General features: G+C 65.3%; 1 protein-coding gene across 2 annotated transcripts in view; it reads left to right on the top strand.

The window, feature by feature from the left end:
• The window catches only part of ZNF423 (zinc finger protein 423), a 247992-nt gene that overhangs the window by 133668 nt on the left and 97293 nt on the right, over positions 1–17031 (top strand). For both annotated transcript variants that reach the window (XM_028534786.2, XM_036013513.1), the window contains one exon: positions 11599–14813. In XM_028534786.2, the coding sequence (XP_028390587.1) occupies positions 11599–14813 (3215 nt within the window). The remainder of the gene's footprint in view (positions 1–11598; positions 14814–17031) is intronic.

The raw sequence follows: 17031 nt of genomic DNA, 5'->3' as shown, positions 1-17031 counted from the left end.
GGGTGTGCGGATGTTGGAGGGGGTCCCATAAATCCAACCGTACTGACATCTTCAATGAGCCGGGCAGCCAGACCCCAAAGGCGGGCAGGACCTCAAGGGCCTCAGTATCCCCCCCCCCGTGCACAGTGGGGGTCTGGCCGGGCAGCCCCAGAGGCCCCCCGATCAGCCATCTGAGCCTCAGGCTCCTCCTCTAGGAAATGAACCTCATGGAAAGATGATGTGTGGTTTAAATGTTTCCATACAAGTGAAACATTTGTGACTAATAACATCAGTAAATAAGTAACAGACACGCAGACCCCCACGGCGGGCACTAAGCGCTCAGTGTAGGCGGAGCATGGAGATGATGTCCTGCCGTGTTCATGCGTGTCTGTGTGTGTAGGGGCCCTGCAGGGTGACTCTCGGACCTGGTCCCGGAGGAAGGGGGTGGTGGCCTGCAGGCTCGGTGGGTCGGTCAGTCCGAAGACTCGGGGTGCAGAGAGGGCATCGAGGTGCCTGGGGCCCACGATACTGAGGAGGGACCAGGGGGCCACACGCCCGGTCCTGATGTCTGGGATGTGACCCACCCGGCCCCACACGTGGAAATCGAGTCAGGGCTGCCCCCAACCACAGCTGCCTCTGGGGAGGGACCCCACAGGCCCGCCCAGCCACCCGGGCCCTGCTTCTCCCTGAGGTCCCGGGCCAGTGGCTGCCCCCCGGCCTCGTCACCCCCTCTCTGCACCAACGCCAGCGAAGCCCGGGCGGCCGGCGTTCAGGCATCGGGGCTCCACAGCCTGGCAACAAAGCCCACGGCGGCAATGTTTTTGGAGGTGGAAACGTGAAAATCTGGGGAAAATGGAAATTTTCTCTGCCGGGTCCTGGAGTTGGAGGAGTGTAAAAGGGCGTGTGGGGCCCGCAGAGCAGAGGCGCTGCTGGCACCTGCGCAGCAGCGAGGAGCCCAGGGCCCTGCCTGTCCTGGAGCAGCCCACCCGCCCACCTCTCCTCCCTCTCCTCCCTGCTGGCCTGCCTCCATCCTCGTCTAGCCTTGCCCCCGACGCAGCCCGCAGGGGACAGCTGTAGTCCCACGCCCAGTGGAGGCCAGAGCGGGGCTCCACGGTGGGGACCTGAGCCACTTTTAGGGACATGCAGCACGGTTTTAGGGGGTATGATGTGTCGTTGTGGGTGCATTTTCTTGGGCATCACCAAGCGTCATACCCGCGATTTCACCGAGATAATGGATTACTCAGGGTTACGCCGGCGTCGCGAGCCTTGCTGGGCCGAAGGCAGGTGGAAGGTCAACGTTGGGTACAGGGCACAGGGCCGGATGGTGGCCTGTCGGCGACGTGGGCAGGCGGATCCTGGCGAGGGGGCAGGGCGCGGGCCTTGGGCGCAGATGGACTCCACTTCCGTGTCTGGGGCGCCACGGCGGGTGGGTTTCCTGCGCACTGAGCCCGTGGTCGGGGCTCGGGCCCTGGTCACCGGCCGGACGGGGAGGTGCTAGAGGCAGCGGTGGCGCGACGGCGAGGACAGGGAGAGGGCTGCGGTTGGGGGCGGGGACTTCAGCCTTTCGGAGGAGGGTGAGGTCCGTGCCTCCGACCCGGCTCAATGCTGGTGCCCTACCCCCACCCCCGCACCCCCACCCCCACCCCCACCCCGTGCCTGGGTGCCGATGTCCCAGGCGTGGGCTCTGACAGGGCCCCGTGGACCCAGTCCCCCATGGGTAGGGCCACGGTCGGGGGTGTCAGCTGCCCGCCGTCTGGGCCGAGCTGCGCAGAGAGAGACAGAGGCCGGGCGGAGAGATGGAGAGCGAGCGTGGGCGGGGTTGCGGGCCGGGCGCTCAGGCGCCGAACGCGCCTGCCGCTGCTTCAGGGGAGCCCTTCGTCTCTCCTGCCTCCGGGTCCGCTTCTGGGACACGGGGCCAAGCGCGGGACTGCCTCGCGGGGCTGCTCAGCGGGCGAGAGAGCAGGCGTTGGAGGCGTCTCCTTCCTCCCACGCAGGCGAGGCCCCTGGGTTCTCTAGACGCTGGACCGCGGAGGGATCCGAGCGGAAGAGCCGCGGTTCTGGGCAACCAGGCGACGGCGGCGTGACCCTGTCCCTGCTAGGTGGACCCTCCAGCCCGGCGACCCTGCCTCCTCGTGGTCCCCTAGGTGTCTGGGCGGGGAGCGTGGACCCGAGCCAGACAGCGTCCCAGCCTTCGGCCGGGGCCCTCGAGAAAGCTTGCGCCGTGCAGGGTGCTCTTGCGCCTGGGCCAAGTCACCCAGCCAGCTTCTCGACACCGGGCTCGGTGACGCACATGTGTGTCCCGTGTGGGTGGGAGCCCTGACACTGAGGTCCGGAGACTCACACTCAACGGCCAGCTCAGCCCTTTCGGACCCGTAAGAGCCTGGATGTGTTGTTTGACCTTCGTCAGCCTCAGTCTTCTCATCTGCAAAATGGAACCGCAAGGATACCTCCTCAGACCATTGTGGTTATTAAATGGGACACAGGGTTGCCACCCTCCCCCCAGGGCTGACTGGCCCAGGGCCTCTCCAGGTGGGCGGGACCCTCGCGCACAGCACCTTGGTTCTGGCTAGTCCCAGAGCGTAGCTGCGTTCCGCTGGGCGCCAGTCAGACCTGGGGGAGGGCGGCGGCCCTGTACTGGTGAGTTCTCAGTCTCTCTGGGGCCTCCGCCAGGGAGCACCGAGCTGCAGGGACCTCCTGAACCTGGTTTAGCACCCCCCAGATGCCCTGCCTGTGACCCCTCCCTGGCTGCCGTGAGCTCTGGTTGCTGTGTGGTGGGCTCTGGGGACTGGGGGCCCAGCCCGAGGGGTGGGGGACCGCAGCGGAGGGACCTAGAGTGGCAGTGGGCTCCGAGGACAGGTGTTCCCCAGCGGTGGCTCCCAGAGCCTCACCTGTCGCCTCCTCCCGCATCACCTGCTCCCCGGAGGAGCTGGGGCTAGGTGCCCTGTGTCACCTCCTCCCATGGCCCCCAGCTCCCTGGGTGTGGACGTGGGTGTCACGGGGTCGGGGCTGGGGCACGCCTGTAGACTGTGCCAGGCTGTGTGCCCACACAGAGCCTCGGTAACCCCAGAGGCGGTCATCATGGGGGAGAGAGTGGGGGTGGGCGTGGGCTGCCACACCTCCCCTGATTGGGTGGTTCGATTTCAGAGGGACTGCGGGTGTTGGCGTCAGGAGACCTTTGACTCGGGTCCCCAGCTAACGGGGGGGAGGGGGAGAGAGTAGTGGCGCTTAGAGCACTGGGGACTTGCCCTGGGCCGGATGCCCCCTCTGCCCACCCCGTGTGCCGGTGGCAGTGACCAGGGCTCTGCAGGCGCCAAGCCCTGGAGTGGCCATGCCCCCTTCTGCGCTGGGCGTCCGGTCTCTGGTCACCCGCCCCACTCTGCCATGATTTCGGCCGCAGTTGAGCACCACAGGGCCTGGGGTCCCCCCCGTGGCTTTCTTGAAGTCCCTTCTCGTCTTGTGCGTACTCATGCGTTCACTCAACTGCAGCGCCAGTCGCACTTGCTCTAAGCAGACGACACCGTCAAAGTAAACTGAAGACACACCCACAGGAAAAACCCCACGCGGGTGCTCTTCCAGCCGGAAGCTGTCGCCTTCTGCCTGCTGAGCCTGGGTCCATCCTCTTGAGGTTGGGACGATGCTGCAGTGGGGTACACACAGCACTGCTCGGGGGCCCCCAGGCCTGCCCCTGGGGGTGCGCGGGGGTGGGCAGAGCTGGGCCCTGAGTCCGGGCTGGGGCTGGGTGCCCGGTGGCCGTGGAGGGGCCTCCTTGGGAGTCACCGTGGCTCAGGGGCAGTGCCGGGCCAGGCGTGCTGGCTGATGACAGGGGGTGGCTTTGCTGGCTCATTTGGAGAAATGCGGGACCATTCCAGACTCACTCTGAAAACTGCTATGAAACTCGGGGCCCGTGCCCTCTCTGAGTTGCAGGTGTCCAGCCTGTAAGTGGGGGTGTAGATGGGTCCCCGCATAGGACGGAGCGGAGGACTTAACGAGGTTGAGCTTGTGAGGAGATCCGCACTGTGCCTGGCTCCGCCGTTGGTGGTGCTGGGAGGCTATTCCAGTCTGAAGTCTAGGAAGTGTCTTGGTGTGCTCGTGTCCCAGACCTCAGAGGGTGCACGGGGTACGGGGGTGTCCCAAGGGCTGAAAAATAGTGTTACCAAGACCCACAATGCAGGGTCAGCTGTGGCCCGGTGGCAGAGCCCAGAGGTCAGGGAGGCATACCAGTGGTGGTAGAGGGAGTCAAGGGAGGCTTCCTGGAGGCAGTGTCTTTGTTGAAGGCACAGTAGCCAGGACAGAGCAGGTCTGGGATGCCACAGTGGCAGTGTGGGCTTTCAAAAGTGCTGCTCACCTCCGTCCCCATGAAGCAGAAAGAACATCCACTCTCTCAGAGCCCCGGACGGGGCGCAGCTCCGCTGCCACGTGCCTTCCCCCCCCGGCGCTGGCAGATGCCTGCACGCTTGGAAGACTTCCAGACGGTCGCTCTGACGTCTGCCGCTGGAACGCAGGGCACGGAACAGCGCTACCCAAACAAGCTCGGTCCCAGTCAGAGGGTTATTTTCCTACAGAAAAGCTTCACCTCTACTTAATAGTTTTAAATGGTTCCGGGTACCAATTAGACTTTTAATTTTGCTGTTCCCTCCGGCGGCTGGAGGGTGTGCGTGGTTTGTGTTTAACCCGAGTTGATTTATTTTTTATCTTTTTGGTGGTTCCGGGAGAGGGGAGGAGACGAAGAGACTATTTCGGGGTTTCCTTCTGGTCCTGCCAAGGCCCCCGCGGTTGGGGGAGAGGCGCCAGGCACTCCGAGTTTGGGGGGTCCCTGTTGGGCCATGGTAGACGACACCTCCAGAGCGCCCAGGGAGACCCCTGGAGGCCCCCAGAGGCAGCCGGAGGGGCTGCCACCGGAGAACCCGACGCCGAGTGCAATGCACGGCTTACCCCCAAATTTCTGCGGCGGCAGGACGAGTTGTTATTGATTCACAGAGCACGACCAAACAGCGCTGCATGAATTAGCAAACAGCTGTTTCTAATTTGAGTTTAGAACGGTACACAGAGGAACTTGTTTGTCTGCTCGCTCCTTTCATTTATAATGCATTTTAATCACCGCTACAGGTGAGAGGAACGGAGAAACAAGCTTGTATCTTGCGGAAGAAACAAAGGAGAGACAGATGCTAACAGATTTCCACTCTGTGATAAAAGGGGCGTTTGGTACACTTTACATGTAATTAGGACGCAGCTGTTTCCAGTCCCAGGTCCACGCACGTGGCCGAATGTGGGCTCCGCCGCTCCCCGAAGGGAGTTGAGAAAAACAGTGATTCAACCCCGAAAGCATGCGGCTTCCTCCCGAGTGGAGCGGGGAGCCCTTTGCCCCGGGGCTTGGCGGTGTTGTGTCGAGAAGGCTTGTTGGATGACTTCAGAGTCGGTGGGGGGGGCAGGCAGGGCCACACTGGGGTTCGAGGGCGGCCCAGGCCGGCCCTGATGGGACAACCTCCCGTGCCCCTCCACTAGGTAGCAGCGCCCCGTCTTCGGGGTGTCTGCCCTAGGGGCGGGTTGGGGGGCGCCCTCCTTCCCTGCAGGGGCCGGTCAGCACCGTCCACTTGCAGCGAGTTCGATCACAGCCGGCTCTCGGGTGACGGGCTCCGCCGGCTTCCCGTTTTTCCCCCCCTGGTTTGTTTAATTTCTGCAATAAAAGTCAAGCTCAATTGCATTTTCAATATCAGCACTAAGCAAATTTGTCTAAGGGATGGAGCAGCCGGGCAGGCCGTGTGCGCGGCGAGGTCAGAGGCTTCAAGGGGAAGGGCACGGGCCTGCCTGCCTCCCTCCGGGCCAGCGGGGCCAGCGGCCCTTTGGGGTGGCCGTCCCCACGCGGGGGAGGGGGAGGGGTGTCTGGGGGTCTTGAGCATCTCAGCACAATCTTTTTGAGGGGACATTGGCTTTTTCTGTCAGGCTGAAAGTTCTCGCCGCGGCCCACTGCCCAACCCCAGGCTCGCTCCTACGCTTTCTGGACTTGGTTCCCTCGGCACCCCACTTTGGGAACCAAGATCTGCACGCGTGCCCTGTGGCTGCTGTCACAAGCCACCGTGGACTTTGTGGGTTGAAACAACGAAGGTGACCTGACAGTTCTGTGGGCCAGCTGTCCATGTGACCTCACTGGGCCACGGTCCTCGCTGTGGGCAGGACTCAGTCTTTTCTGGAGGCTCCGGGTGTGGGGTCTCTGTCCACGGCTGCCCACTAAGGAGCTCGGCTCGTGGCTCATGGCTTGTGGCCTCTTTCCACCTTCCACGCTAGCCACCACGCCGCTCCGGCCTCCTCCCTTGCCTGCCTCTGGCCCACCTGGTTCTGCTCGGGCCCGGTCAGCAGCCCGCCTCATTGGCCACCACTCAGGGGACGCGGTCAGTTACCCTCAGGGCCGCCGGGCCTCAGGGCCAGCCTGGCCTGGGGTCCACTGCCGGCGCTGCCCACGCAGGACAGGACTTTGCCTTTGTGGCAGGTGCGATGTGGCGTGTGGGACTCCCCCGGGCTCAGCTGGAGCCATTGGGCCCGGCACTGTGCTGGTGTGTGGGGGGCCTCAGGGAAGGGGGTGCAGCGTCTGCAGTGGGGTGGGCCTCGGGTGGTCCACGGGCTGGTGCTCAGTCCGCCCAGCCACACCAGCCAGGGCTGCAAGGCATCGCTCCTTTTCACCATCCCATCCGCTACAGGGACCCTCCCAGCGTCCTTGTCACAGTCATTTCTCTTGTATACCCTTGGCGACGGGGAGCTCACTCCGTTGTTACTCTGCCCCTCATGGCAGCAAGGTGCCCTGTTTTGTCTTCGCTCCCGTAGACTGGCCGCTCTGCCTCCCTGTCCAGGCAGCACCCCGGCAGCCCCCTCCCAGACTCGCTGTGACGGGAGGCGGCGGCACACGGCTGTGTCCCAGCAAGGGGCGGCTGAGGCCGAGTTCGGGCCCCCAGCTTGGGATCCAGCCCGCTCGCCCTGCCGCTCAGGCCCAGTGCACGCTCTTCTTTGCCACTCCACTGAGGTTTGATCAGAACTTCTCCTCTTTTGTGCCTGTCTGGGTCTCCTCCCTGCAGCGGCCGGCGGACGGCCCGTGGACGGCCCGTGGAGCCCGCTCCCTACCAGGCCTTTGTGCGGGGCGGCCGTCTTTAAGTGACTTCAGCCTCCGTCGTGAAAGTGACTTTTGTCCCCACATTGTTATGTTTCTCGTGCTGCTGGGGCAGGACACGCTGAGGGCCGTGTCCCCGTTCCCCGCTGACCTGCTGTGACGGCGTCCCCAGCCCAAAGGAGAGGAGCCACGCGAAACTGTGGACCAGAGCCCCGGTCAGAACCTGGCTGGTTGGTTCCTGGCTCTGCTGCCTGCTTGCTGTGTGGCACGGGGCCAGTCACTCAGCCTCTCTGTGCCTCAGTTTCCTCATCTGTCCACGAAACAAGAAGTGTGCCTGTCGTGGGCCTGTTGCGAGGACCACACGGGTCAGCACACGCCAAGCGCTTAGAAGCATGCACGGTGCACAGGGAACTCTAGATGAGCAGTTCTTGGGGGAAGGAAGGAGGTAGGGGGCGGAGCCGGACTTTTCTGGAACCAACCTTCTCCCCGAGTCACTGCAGGGAGCCTGGACGTGGCCTTCACCTCGCCTCTGTGCATGTGGTGTCCGACAGGTGGCTGGAGGGGAGCCTCACCTCTGTGAGGTAGAGGACCCCAGCTCCCTCTGCCGACGCCTGCACGCCCATCCTCAGCTCTTCGGCCCTGCCGCTCTCTCCACCGGTTCTGGAGCACCCAGCCAGGGGCCCGCAAAGCAAAATGCACCTGGCGGGGGGGGGGGAGCCGGCAGCAGCCTAGGCTCTGAACCGGGGGCTGTGGGTTTGGGACTTCTGCTGGGGGAGCCCGTTTCCCCTGCCTGGGCCTCTTCCTTGTCGGGGCCTCATTTTCATTTCGGCTCTGATGACTGCAGCCCCTCCCAGCGGTTGCTCGGTCTGTCGCTCCCAGAATGGCAGGATTTTGAAACTTGTTTGTGGAAAAATATAGGCAGCCGGGAGGCCCCACGGGGGTCCGGTGGCCTGGGGCACCCGGCAGGTTGATTCTGTCTCCCGAAGCCTGGGGGGACCGGGGTGAGGGGTCCTGTCCCCCCGGAGGACACACAACCTGGCTGGGACTCCTGCCGCGTGGCCGAGGGCGTGTCGCTCGCCTCTCTGCGCCTCAGCTCCGCAGCTCAGAAGTGCGGTGTGACTGGCCACGGAGGGGCGTGAAGCAATGACCTGCAGGAGCAGCAGCACCCGGCCCCGTGCTGGCCCCCGGGACACGCTCAGCCAGCGTGTGAGGCCGGCCAAAAAGTTCGTTTGGCTTTTTTCATGCGAGGGATCCAGGAGCGCTTAGTTGTCTTTAACTTCATTCAAAACAATTTTGTTAGATGGCGCCGTGACAGCCGTCACATCTGCATGCACTTAAACAAACCCACCAAAATTGGTGAATTTTGGGGTAGCCATTTTAATACTGAAATGGAAGAAAGGACGAAGTGTTTTTGGCTTCATGTGCTTTATTATTTCAAGAAAGGTGAAAACCCAGCAGAAACTCGGGGAAAGATCTGCGCCGTGTGTGGAGAAGGCGCTGTGACCGAGGGAACGTGTCCAAAGTGGTTGCGAAGTTTCGTGCTGGACGTTTCTCGCTGGATAGGCAGACCAGCCGGAGTGGATGGCGATCGGACTGAGACATTAACTGAGGACCATCCGCGTTACAGCACGCGGGAGAGGGCCGGCATGCTCAGGATATCCAAGTCAATCAAGTTATTGGTAAACGTGAAAAAAACACGTCTTTTATTTCGCAGAAAAAACCTGAACGGGCTCTTTGGCCAGCCCACTAGCTGCTAATGCCGCTACCACCGGTGCTGCTAATTGGTGCTCGTTTGTTACGGGCCAAACGGTGCCTCCTCTTTAACAGCTTTACTGGCGTGTCGTCTGCATGCCGCACAGCTCTGTGGCTCCTCCTGCGTTTACAGGGCCGGGCGGTTCCGCCGTGGTCCCCTTTCAGAGCGGTTCCCTGACCTCAGAAGGCCACACCCAGTAGTCACCTCTCGCCCCTCCCCCCCAGCCCCGGCCGACCGCTCAGCTGCTCTCAGGCTCCGCCCCCTCGCGCCCGGTCTGGACGCTCCACGTCAGGGAGTGACCGTGACCGTCCGCATGTTTTTTCTCACCCGCTCCTCACGGTGGCTCTCCTTTTCCGGGTGCGGGAGCTGCCTCTCGGGGGTGCCCAGGCGCGGTCGCAGGTGGATGGATAAACTCGGGGCTGTGAGCGCCGGCGTCTGCCCCCCCTCCCTCAGGCAGGCGACCTGAGGTTCTAGGGCAGTGCGTCCCGTCCCGTGCGTCACAGGCCTCCGCAGGGCGGTGGAGGGGCCTCCTCGATACAGTACGGACAGTGGGCCGGCTGCGGTTGCCCTGTCACGGAGGGTCAGGGGAGAGCCAGCTGTGACCACGCCGGAGGCTAGACACGCGGTCCCCTCTCCCTTCGTCACCTGTGCAGTCCTGGTGCAGTCACCTCCTGGGCACCCCGCGGTGGCCGTGCCTCGGTTTCCTCGCCTGTGCAGTGGGCGGGGCCCTGGCTCCTCCCCCACCCCCCTGCCCCCATTGGTGGCCGTGGGAAGGTGCTGAGCAGAATCACAGGTGCACAGGACGGGCTCCATGGCCGCCCGAGTGAGTCCAAGCAGCCACGGCATCAAAATAATAAAAGGCTGGTTGAGCCCGGCCCGGGGTGGGGGCCCAGCAGGTCCCCCGGGTGCCCCGGCTCCAGCCACCTCCTCCCTTGGGTCCCTTTGCGCCCCAGGGAGCCCAGAGGGGCTGGGAGCATCTGCGTCCTTGCGGTCCGAAGGGCCCTTGTAACATGAGGCCCCCAAGGGAGCAGGCGCCTCAGTCGGGGAGGTGCCTGTGTCGGGCTGGGTGGCTGGGTGTCAGAGGTGGGGAGGCTGCCGGAGGGGCGGGACTCGGGGCCTGGAGCTTTGCCAGCGGTGCCTGCGGGGGCTGGGCAGATCCTCCCGTCCGAGGGCCCCGGGGTGGGGGTGCGGCCCGGGAGCAGGCTCCGAGCCAGCCCCGAGGGACCTTGCCAGACACACTGGGGCCGGGCTCGCTGCCTCCTGACATGTGGGTTCGGCCCGGGACGGCTGCGGAGCTGGGAGGACCTGGCGTCTCTGTGCTGGTGTGAGTGTGATGCTGGTGTCAGCAGGTGAGTGTGTGTGTGTATGTGTGTGTGAGTGACAGTGTGCGAATGGGTGTATCCACGTGAGAGAGAATGTGATTGTAGATGACGTGAGTATGGTGGTAGGTGTGGCTGTAGGTGTGGCTGTAGGTGTGGCTGTGTGTGTGTGTGTGGTCCTCCTGCCCCTTCCCTCCTGGAGGGTCTGGGCGGCTCCGGAGGGACCCTGGGGACACACCTGGGAGGCTGCGCTGGGCTGGCTGGGCTGGCTGGGCCGGCCGGGGGCGGGGGAGGTGGGCGCCGAGGCTGGTCTCCTTGGGCTCACAAGCACAAGGTCAGTGTGGCCGAATCTGAGCTTTTGTCTGCCTCTCCTCCGCTCGGAGCAGCCTGCGGTCCGTTTCATTCATTATTAAGTTCTAAATCCACCAGCGAAACTTGAGCCACGGAACTCAGCGCCGGCTCTGGCTGGCTGGGTTCAGCCCCCGCCGCGTCTCGGGGAGCTGCACCGGCTTTATTGGCTGCGTCCTGAGCGCCTTTGTTTTCCTATAAACAGCTGGCGCCGTGTCCTCTGAGGCTGGATGGGCCGGCAGGGGCCCAGGGGTGGGGTGGGGTGGGGGTGGCCTCGGTCCCCGGGGAGGGTGAGCCACACTGGGCGTCATACGGGGAGAACCTTCCCCACCCACCCCGCCCCGTCGGCCCACTTAAGGGCCTGCTGGGCTGTGATCTCTGTGGCCCTCTCGGTCCTGGTCCCCCCTCTCATCGCTTCCACCATCTCCCGGGACCCGGGGTGGACGTGGGTGAGTCCTGGGGAAGAGGGGGAGCAAAGACAACAGCTCCCTGGGAGCGTGGTGGCGGGGACCCTGCAGTGCCCGCTGCTCCCTTCCGGGTGTGCTTGGGTCCCAGGCCATGCGCCCGTGACTCCCCGCCTCATTTGTGGGTCTGCCACCTGCTGGGACCATTCGTTCGGCGTCATCAGCCCCTGTCCCCAGGCAGGGCGGGTGCAGCCGCAGCCGCGTCTGTGGATGTGACCTGTATTTTCTTGCGAGCTTACCTGGGCCCCTGAGGACCGGTGGGCTTTCCCGCCAGGACGAGGGGCTGGAGGGGAGGCAGCCCCCCATCTCGATCAGGTGATGGAACTGGTCTCATTGCTGGTGACTCTGTCCAGGCTCCCCCCGCCCATCAGGGAAGAGGCCGTGGGGGTACGTGGTCCGGCCAGGCCCAGGCAGACACATCCTCTCTGTATCCTGCCCCCCCGCCCCTGCCCGCCCTGCAGGTGGAGGGCTCTCGTGCTGCTGGCTCCCGCCCCCCCCAATCCCTCCCCGAGCCCCCTGCCGCGGCCGGCCAGCTGCGAGCTCCAGCCCGCGAGCTGTTGAGAAGCCAGCTCCGTCCTTGTTCCGCGGGGGCCCTGGGGATTGCCTCTCATCTCTCTGCCTTCCCCCCCACCCCCGCAGATGGTGACGACGACCCGCAACTCTCCTGGGTGGCCTCGTCTCCCTCCAGCAAGGATGTTGCGTCACCCACGCAGATGATCGGGGATGGGTGCGACCTGGGCCTAGGTGAGGAGGAAGGGGGCACCGGCCTGCCGTACCCCTGCCAGTTCTGCGACAAGTCCTTCATCCGCCTGAGCTACCTGAAGAGGCACGAGCAGATCCACAGCGACAAGCTGCCGTTCAAGTGCACCTACTGCAGCCGCCTCTTCAAGCACAAGCGCAGCCGCGACCGCCACATCAAGCTGCACACGGGCGACAAGAAGTACCACTGCCACGAGTGCGAGGCGGCCTTCTCCCGCAGCGACCACCTCAAGATCCACCTGAAGACGCACAGCTCCAGCAAGCCCTTCAAGTGCTCCGTGTGCAAGCGCGGCTTCTCCTCCACCAGCTCGCTGCAGAGCCACATGCAGGCGCACAAGAAGAACAAGGAGCACCTGGCCAAGTCCGAGAAGGAGGCCAAGAAGGACGACTTCATGTGCGACTACTGCGAGGACACCTTCAGCCAGACGGAGGAGCTGGAGAGGCACGTGCTCAGCCGGCACCCGCAGCTGTCAGAGAAGGCCGACCTGCAGTGCATCCACTGCCCCGAGGTCTTCGTGGACGAGAGCGCGCTGCTCGCCCACATCCACCAGGCCCACGCCAGCCAGAAGCACAGGTGCCCCATGTGCCCCGAGCACTTCTCCTCGGTGGAGGGCGTCTACTGCCACCTGGACAGCCACCGGCAGCCCGACTCCAGCAACCACAGCGTCAGCCCCGACCCCGTGCTGGGCAGCGTGGCCTCCATGAGCAGCGCCACGCCGGACTCCAGCGCCTCGGTGGAGCGGGGCTCCACCCCGGACTCCACCCTGAAGCCGCTGCGGGGCCCGAAGAAGGCGCGGGAGGACGGGCAGGGCTGGCCCAAGGCGGTCTACAGCTGCCCCTACTGCACGCGGCGGGACTTCCACAGCCTGGCCGTGCTGGAGATCCACCTGAAGACCATCCACGCGGACAAGCCGCAGCAGAGCCACACCTGCCAGATCTGCCTGGACTCCATGCCCACGCTGTACAACCTCAACGAGCACGTGCGCAAGCTGCACAAGAACCACGCCTACCCCGTGATGCCCTTCGGCGGCGTCTCCGCCTTCCACTGCAACTACTGCCCGGAGACGTTCGCTGACATCAACAGCCTGCAGGAGCACATCCGGGTCTCGCACTGCGGCCCCAACGCCACCCCACCCGACGGCAGCAACGCCTTCTTCTGCAACCAGTGCTCCATGGGCTTCCTGACCGAGTCCTCCCTCACCGAGCACATCCAGCAGGCGCACTGCAGCGTGGGCGGCGCCAAGCTGGAGTCCCCCGTGGCGCGGCCCACGCAGTCCTTCATGGAGGTCTACTCCTGCCCCTACTGCACCAACTCGCCCATCTTCGGCTCCATCCTCAAGCTCACCAAGCACATCAAGGAGAACCACAAGAACATCCCGCTGGCCCACGGCAAGAAGTCCAAGGCGGAGCAGAGCCCCGTGTCCTCCGACGTGGAGGTGTCGTCCCCGAAGCGGCAGCGGCTCTCGGTGAGCGCCGACTCAGCGTCCAACGGCGAGTACCCCTGCAACCAGTGCGACCTCAAGTTCTCCACCTTCGAGAGCTTCCAGACCCACCTGAAGCTGCACCTGGAGCTGCTGCTGCGGAAGCAGGCCTGCCCCCAGTGCAGGGAGGACTTCGACTCGCAGGAGTCGCTGCTGCAGCACCTGACGGTGCACTACACGACCACGTCCACCCACTACGTGTGCGAGAGCTGCGACAAGCAGTTCTCGTCCGTGGACGACCTGCAGAAGCACCTGCTGGACATGCACACCTTCGTGCTCTACCACTGCACGCTGTGCCAGGAGGTCTTCGACTCCAAGGTGTCCATCCAGGTGCACCTGGCGGTGAAGCACAGCAACGAGAAGAAGATGTACCGCTGCACGGCCTGCAACTGGGACTTCCGCAAGGAGGCCGACCTGCAGGTGCACGTGAAGCACAGCCACCTGGGCAACCCGGCCAAGGCGCACAAGTGCATCTTCTGCGGGGAGACGTTCAGCACGGAGGTGGAGCTGCAGTGCCACATCACCACGCACAGCAAGAAGTACAACTGCAAGTTCTGCAGCAAGGCCTTCCACGCCATCATCCTGCTGGAGAAGCACCTGCGGGAGAAGCACTGCGTGTTCGACGCCGCCACCGAGAACGGCACGGCCAACGGGGTGCCGCCCGCCGCCGCCAAGAAGGCCGAGCCCGCGGACCTGCCGGGCCTGCTGCTCAAGAACCCCGAGGCGCCCAACAGCCACGAGGCCAGCGAGGACGACGTGGACGCCTCGGAGCCCATGTACGGCTGCGACATCTGTGGCGCGGCCTACACCATGGAGGTGCTCCTGCAGAACCACCGGCTGCGGGACCACAACATCCGGCCGGGCGAGGACGACGGCTCGCGCAAGAAGGCCGAGTTCATCAAGGGCAGCCACAAGTGCACCGTCTGCTCGCGGACCTTCTTCTCGGAGAGCGGGCTCCGGGAGCACCTGCAGACGCACCGGGGCCCCGCCAAGCACTACCTGTGCCCCATCTGCGGCGAGCGCTTCCCCTCGCTGCTGACGCTCACCGAGCACAAGGTGACCCACAGCAAGAGCCTGGACACGGGCACCTGCCGCATCTGCAAGATGCCCCTGCAGAGCGAGGAGGAGTTCATCGAGCACTGCCAGATGCACCCCGACCTGCGCAACTCGCTCACGGGCTTCCGCTGCGTGGTCTGCATGCAGACGGTCACCTCCACGCTCGAGCTGAAGATCCACGGCACCTTCCACATGCAGAAGCTGGCGGGCAGCTCGGCCGCGTCCTCCCCCAACGGCCAGGGGCTGCAGAAGCTCTACAAGTGCGCCCTGTGCCTCAAGGAGTTCCGCAGCAAGCAGGACCTGGTGAAGCTGGACGTCAACGGGCTGCCGTACGGCCTCTGTGCCGGCTGCATGGCCCGCAGCGCCAACGGACAGGTGGGCGGCCTGGCCCCGCCCGAGCCCGCCGACCGGCCCTGCGCCAGCCTCCGCTGCCCCGAGTGCGGCGTCAAGTTCGAGAGTGCCGAGGACCTGGAGAGCCACGTGCAGGTGGACCACCGCGACCTCACGCCGGAGACCAGCGGGCCCCGGAAAGGCACCCAGACGTCACCGGTGCCCCGGGTAAGTGCGGCCGCGGTAGGTTCGGGCTGGAACCCCACGTCCCCTCCGGCTGCGTGGCACGCGTACACTGTCGCTCTCTCTGGGCCCCCGCTGCCCGGTCCCCATCGGGGAAAGGGGGGCTCCTGTCTCGACCTGATAGAGTTGCCGGGGGGTGCCCGTGACATCCTTGGGGAGGGACCGGTGTAGTGGCTGGCTGCACAGCCGGTGGCCTGGAGCTGACGCCGTGGTCCTCGTGATCGACGGGGACGGCCCCGTCACCTGCCCGTTGGGACTCCCGGGAAGGCCGCTTCGCTTCCTGGGCTCCAGCTGCAGGAGCCCGTGGGCCGTCCTTGGGGCTCGGAGGTCGTGCCACCGGCTGCAGTCACCAGCCTCGTTCTAGCTCGTGCGGCTGCTGGTACGTGGGAGGCCCTAGACCCGGTGCCAGTCACTGTCATCAGTAACGACTGATCACTTCATTCATTCATTCATTCACTCAATCATTCATCACGTTTGTTAAGCATCCATCATGTTCGGGGTGCCTGGCAGCCAAGAAGGGTCAGGAATGGACTCTGCCCTGGGGCTCCCACACCAGGGGAGTCACAGGACCCTACCCAGTGGCTCTCAGTGAGGCAGTGGGGTCTGGCTACCGGAGGGTCCGCACGGGGACAGCGGCCAGGGGGCTCCTTATGGGGCCTAGAGCCCACGTGGCCCTCGGGGGTTGGACGGGATCCGCATGGACTCCGGCTCGTCTGTTCCCAGACCCAGGAGGGGCCGAGCACATCCCGAGGGCGTCTTTCCCTGGAGGGCTGCTGTTGGCGCTGCCGGCAGGGAGGCGGGACTCAGGGACAGGCCACCTGCCGTAGGTGGCCGCTGGGAGGCAGGGATGCTCGCAGAGGGGGTTCAGCGCGGGGTCAGAACTGCGGCCTGCGCGCCGGGCCCCGGGGGGAGGGCTGCGGACAGTGCAGACCGGCTCCGCAGAGAGCCCAGTCCTGCGCGTGGGCCGGGCCCGGTCGCTGCCTCCCCGGCCTGCGCTGGCTGGTGGCCGGTCAGTGTGGTGGACTTGGGGGCCTTCGGGCCTGGAGTCGGGTGGGCTGGGTTACAAACCTTCTGTCCCAGGACCCCCCAGTGGTCCGGCCTCTCTGGGCCTCCGTCCTCACTGGTCAGGCCAGAGGGCACGAGTGACCGACGGTCCCAGTGACAGTGTCCGTCTGCAAGGCTGAGGCCGGGGAGGCCAGCCTGGCTTTGCATCGGCGTCTGCTCTGAGCGGCCAGCGCCCGGCCCCGGTCGGCCATGCAATGCTGGGCCCCGCCCCCGTGCCGTGGTTTGCTCTGACGAGGATAGGTGAGCAGGAGACGTCACCTGCCGCTTTCCCGTTCACAGTCACAGGTCCTCGTCCCGGGGCGAGGACGTCCCAGCACTTTAACCTCGTCGGCCCTCCGGACACTCACGCGGCAGACAAGGAAATGGGGGCTCAGAGCAGCTAGGAAGTTCCCGCCAGCCCCCAGCCTTTGGGGGGCAGAGGAGGGATGGGCACGTGGGGACCACAGACTGAGCATGTGACCCCCACTTCCCCCAGCACCCCTAGAGCCCACCCTGGGTGCACGAGGGGCGAGGCTGGCTGGGGCGGGACCTGGGGTGGTGGCCCCCAGCTCAGGCTGGGCCTGGCACTGCCCCTCTCAGGCGCACCCAGCCCATCGGCACTGCCCTGGGCCTTGGGGCTGCTGGGAGCCGCCTCCCGCCCAGCGTCCGACGTCAAGCACTGCTTCCTGGAGCTCCCACAGTGTCCGTGCTGGGTCTTCCATTGTTTCCATGGCAACAACCTGGGCTCCCGCCTCGCGGTGACCTCTACCTCTGTTTCGGCGCCGAGAGGATCCGGGCTCAGAAAGGGGGAGCTGTGTGCTGGGGATGCACAGCGGCTCGAGGCAGTGCGGGGGGTCAGGGCCGCGCGGGCTGGCTTTCTGGCGCCCGACAGGCCCCCCGGTCCTGCCCCAGGGCCGTGAGAGGGGGGCTGAGCTGAGGGTCCCCTCGAGAGGCCCGGGCAGCCGGGCCACGCGCAGAGACAAAGCTCGGGCAGCTCCCCGGCGCAGGCGCGGCCTTGGGGGCCCTGCCCCCCCGCCTGGGCACGCCTGGTGGTGGGGGCCCAGCTGTCTGCGAGCCCACCCCTCCCTCCCCCAGGACTCCCGAGTGCAGGAGCGGACTCTGGGGGCTGCGCCGTGGCTTGGGGGCTGGCAGGCGGGGA

The sequence above is a fragment of the Phyllostomus discolor genome, chromosome 12, assembly GCF_004126475.2.
Source record: "Phyllostomus discolor isolate MPI-MPIP mPhyDis1 chromosome 12, mPhyDis1.pri.v3, whole genome shotgun sequence".
Classification (NCBI taxonomy): Eukaryota; Metazoa; Chordata; class Mammalia; order Chiroptera; family Phyllostomidae; genus Phyllostomus; species Phyllostomus discolor.
This window is presented reverse-complemented; position numbering and strand designations above follow the sequence as displayed.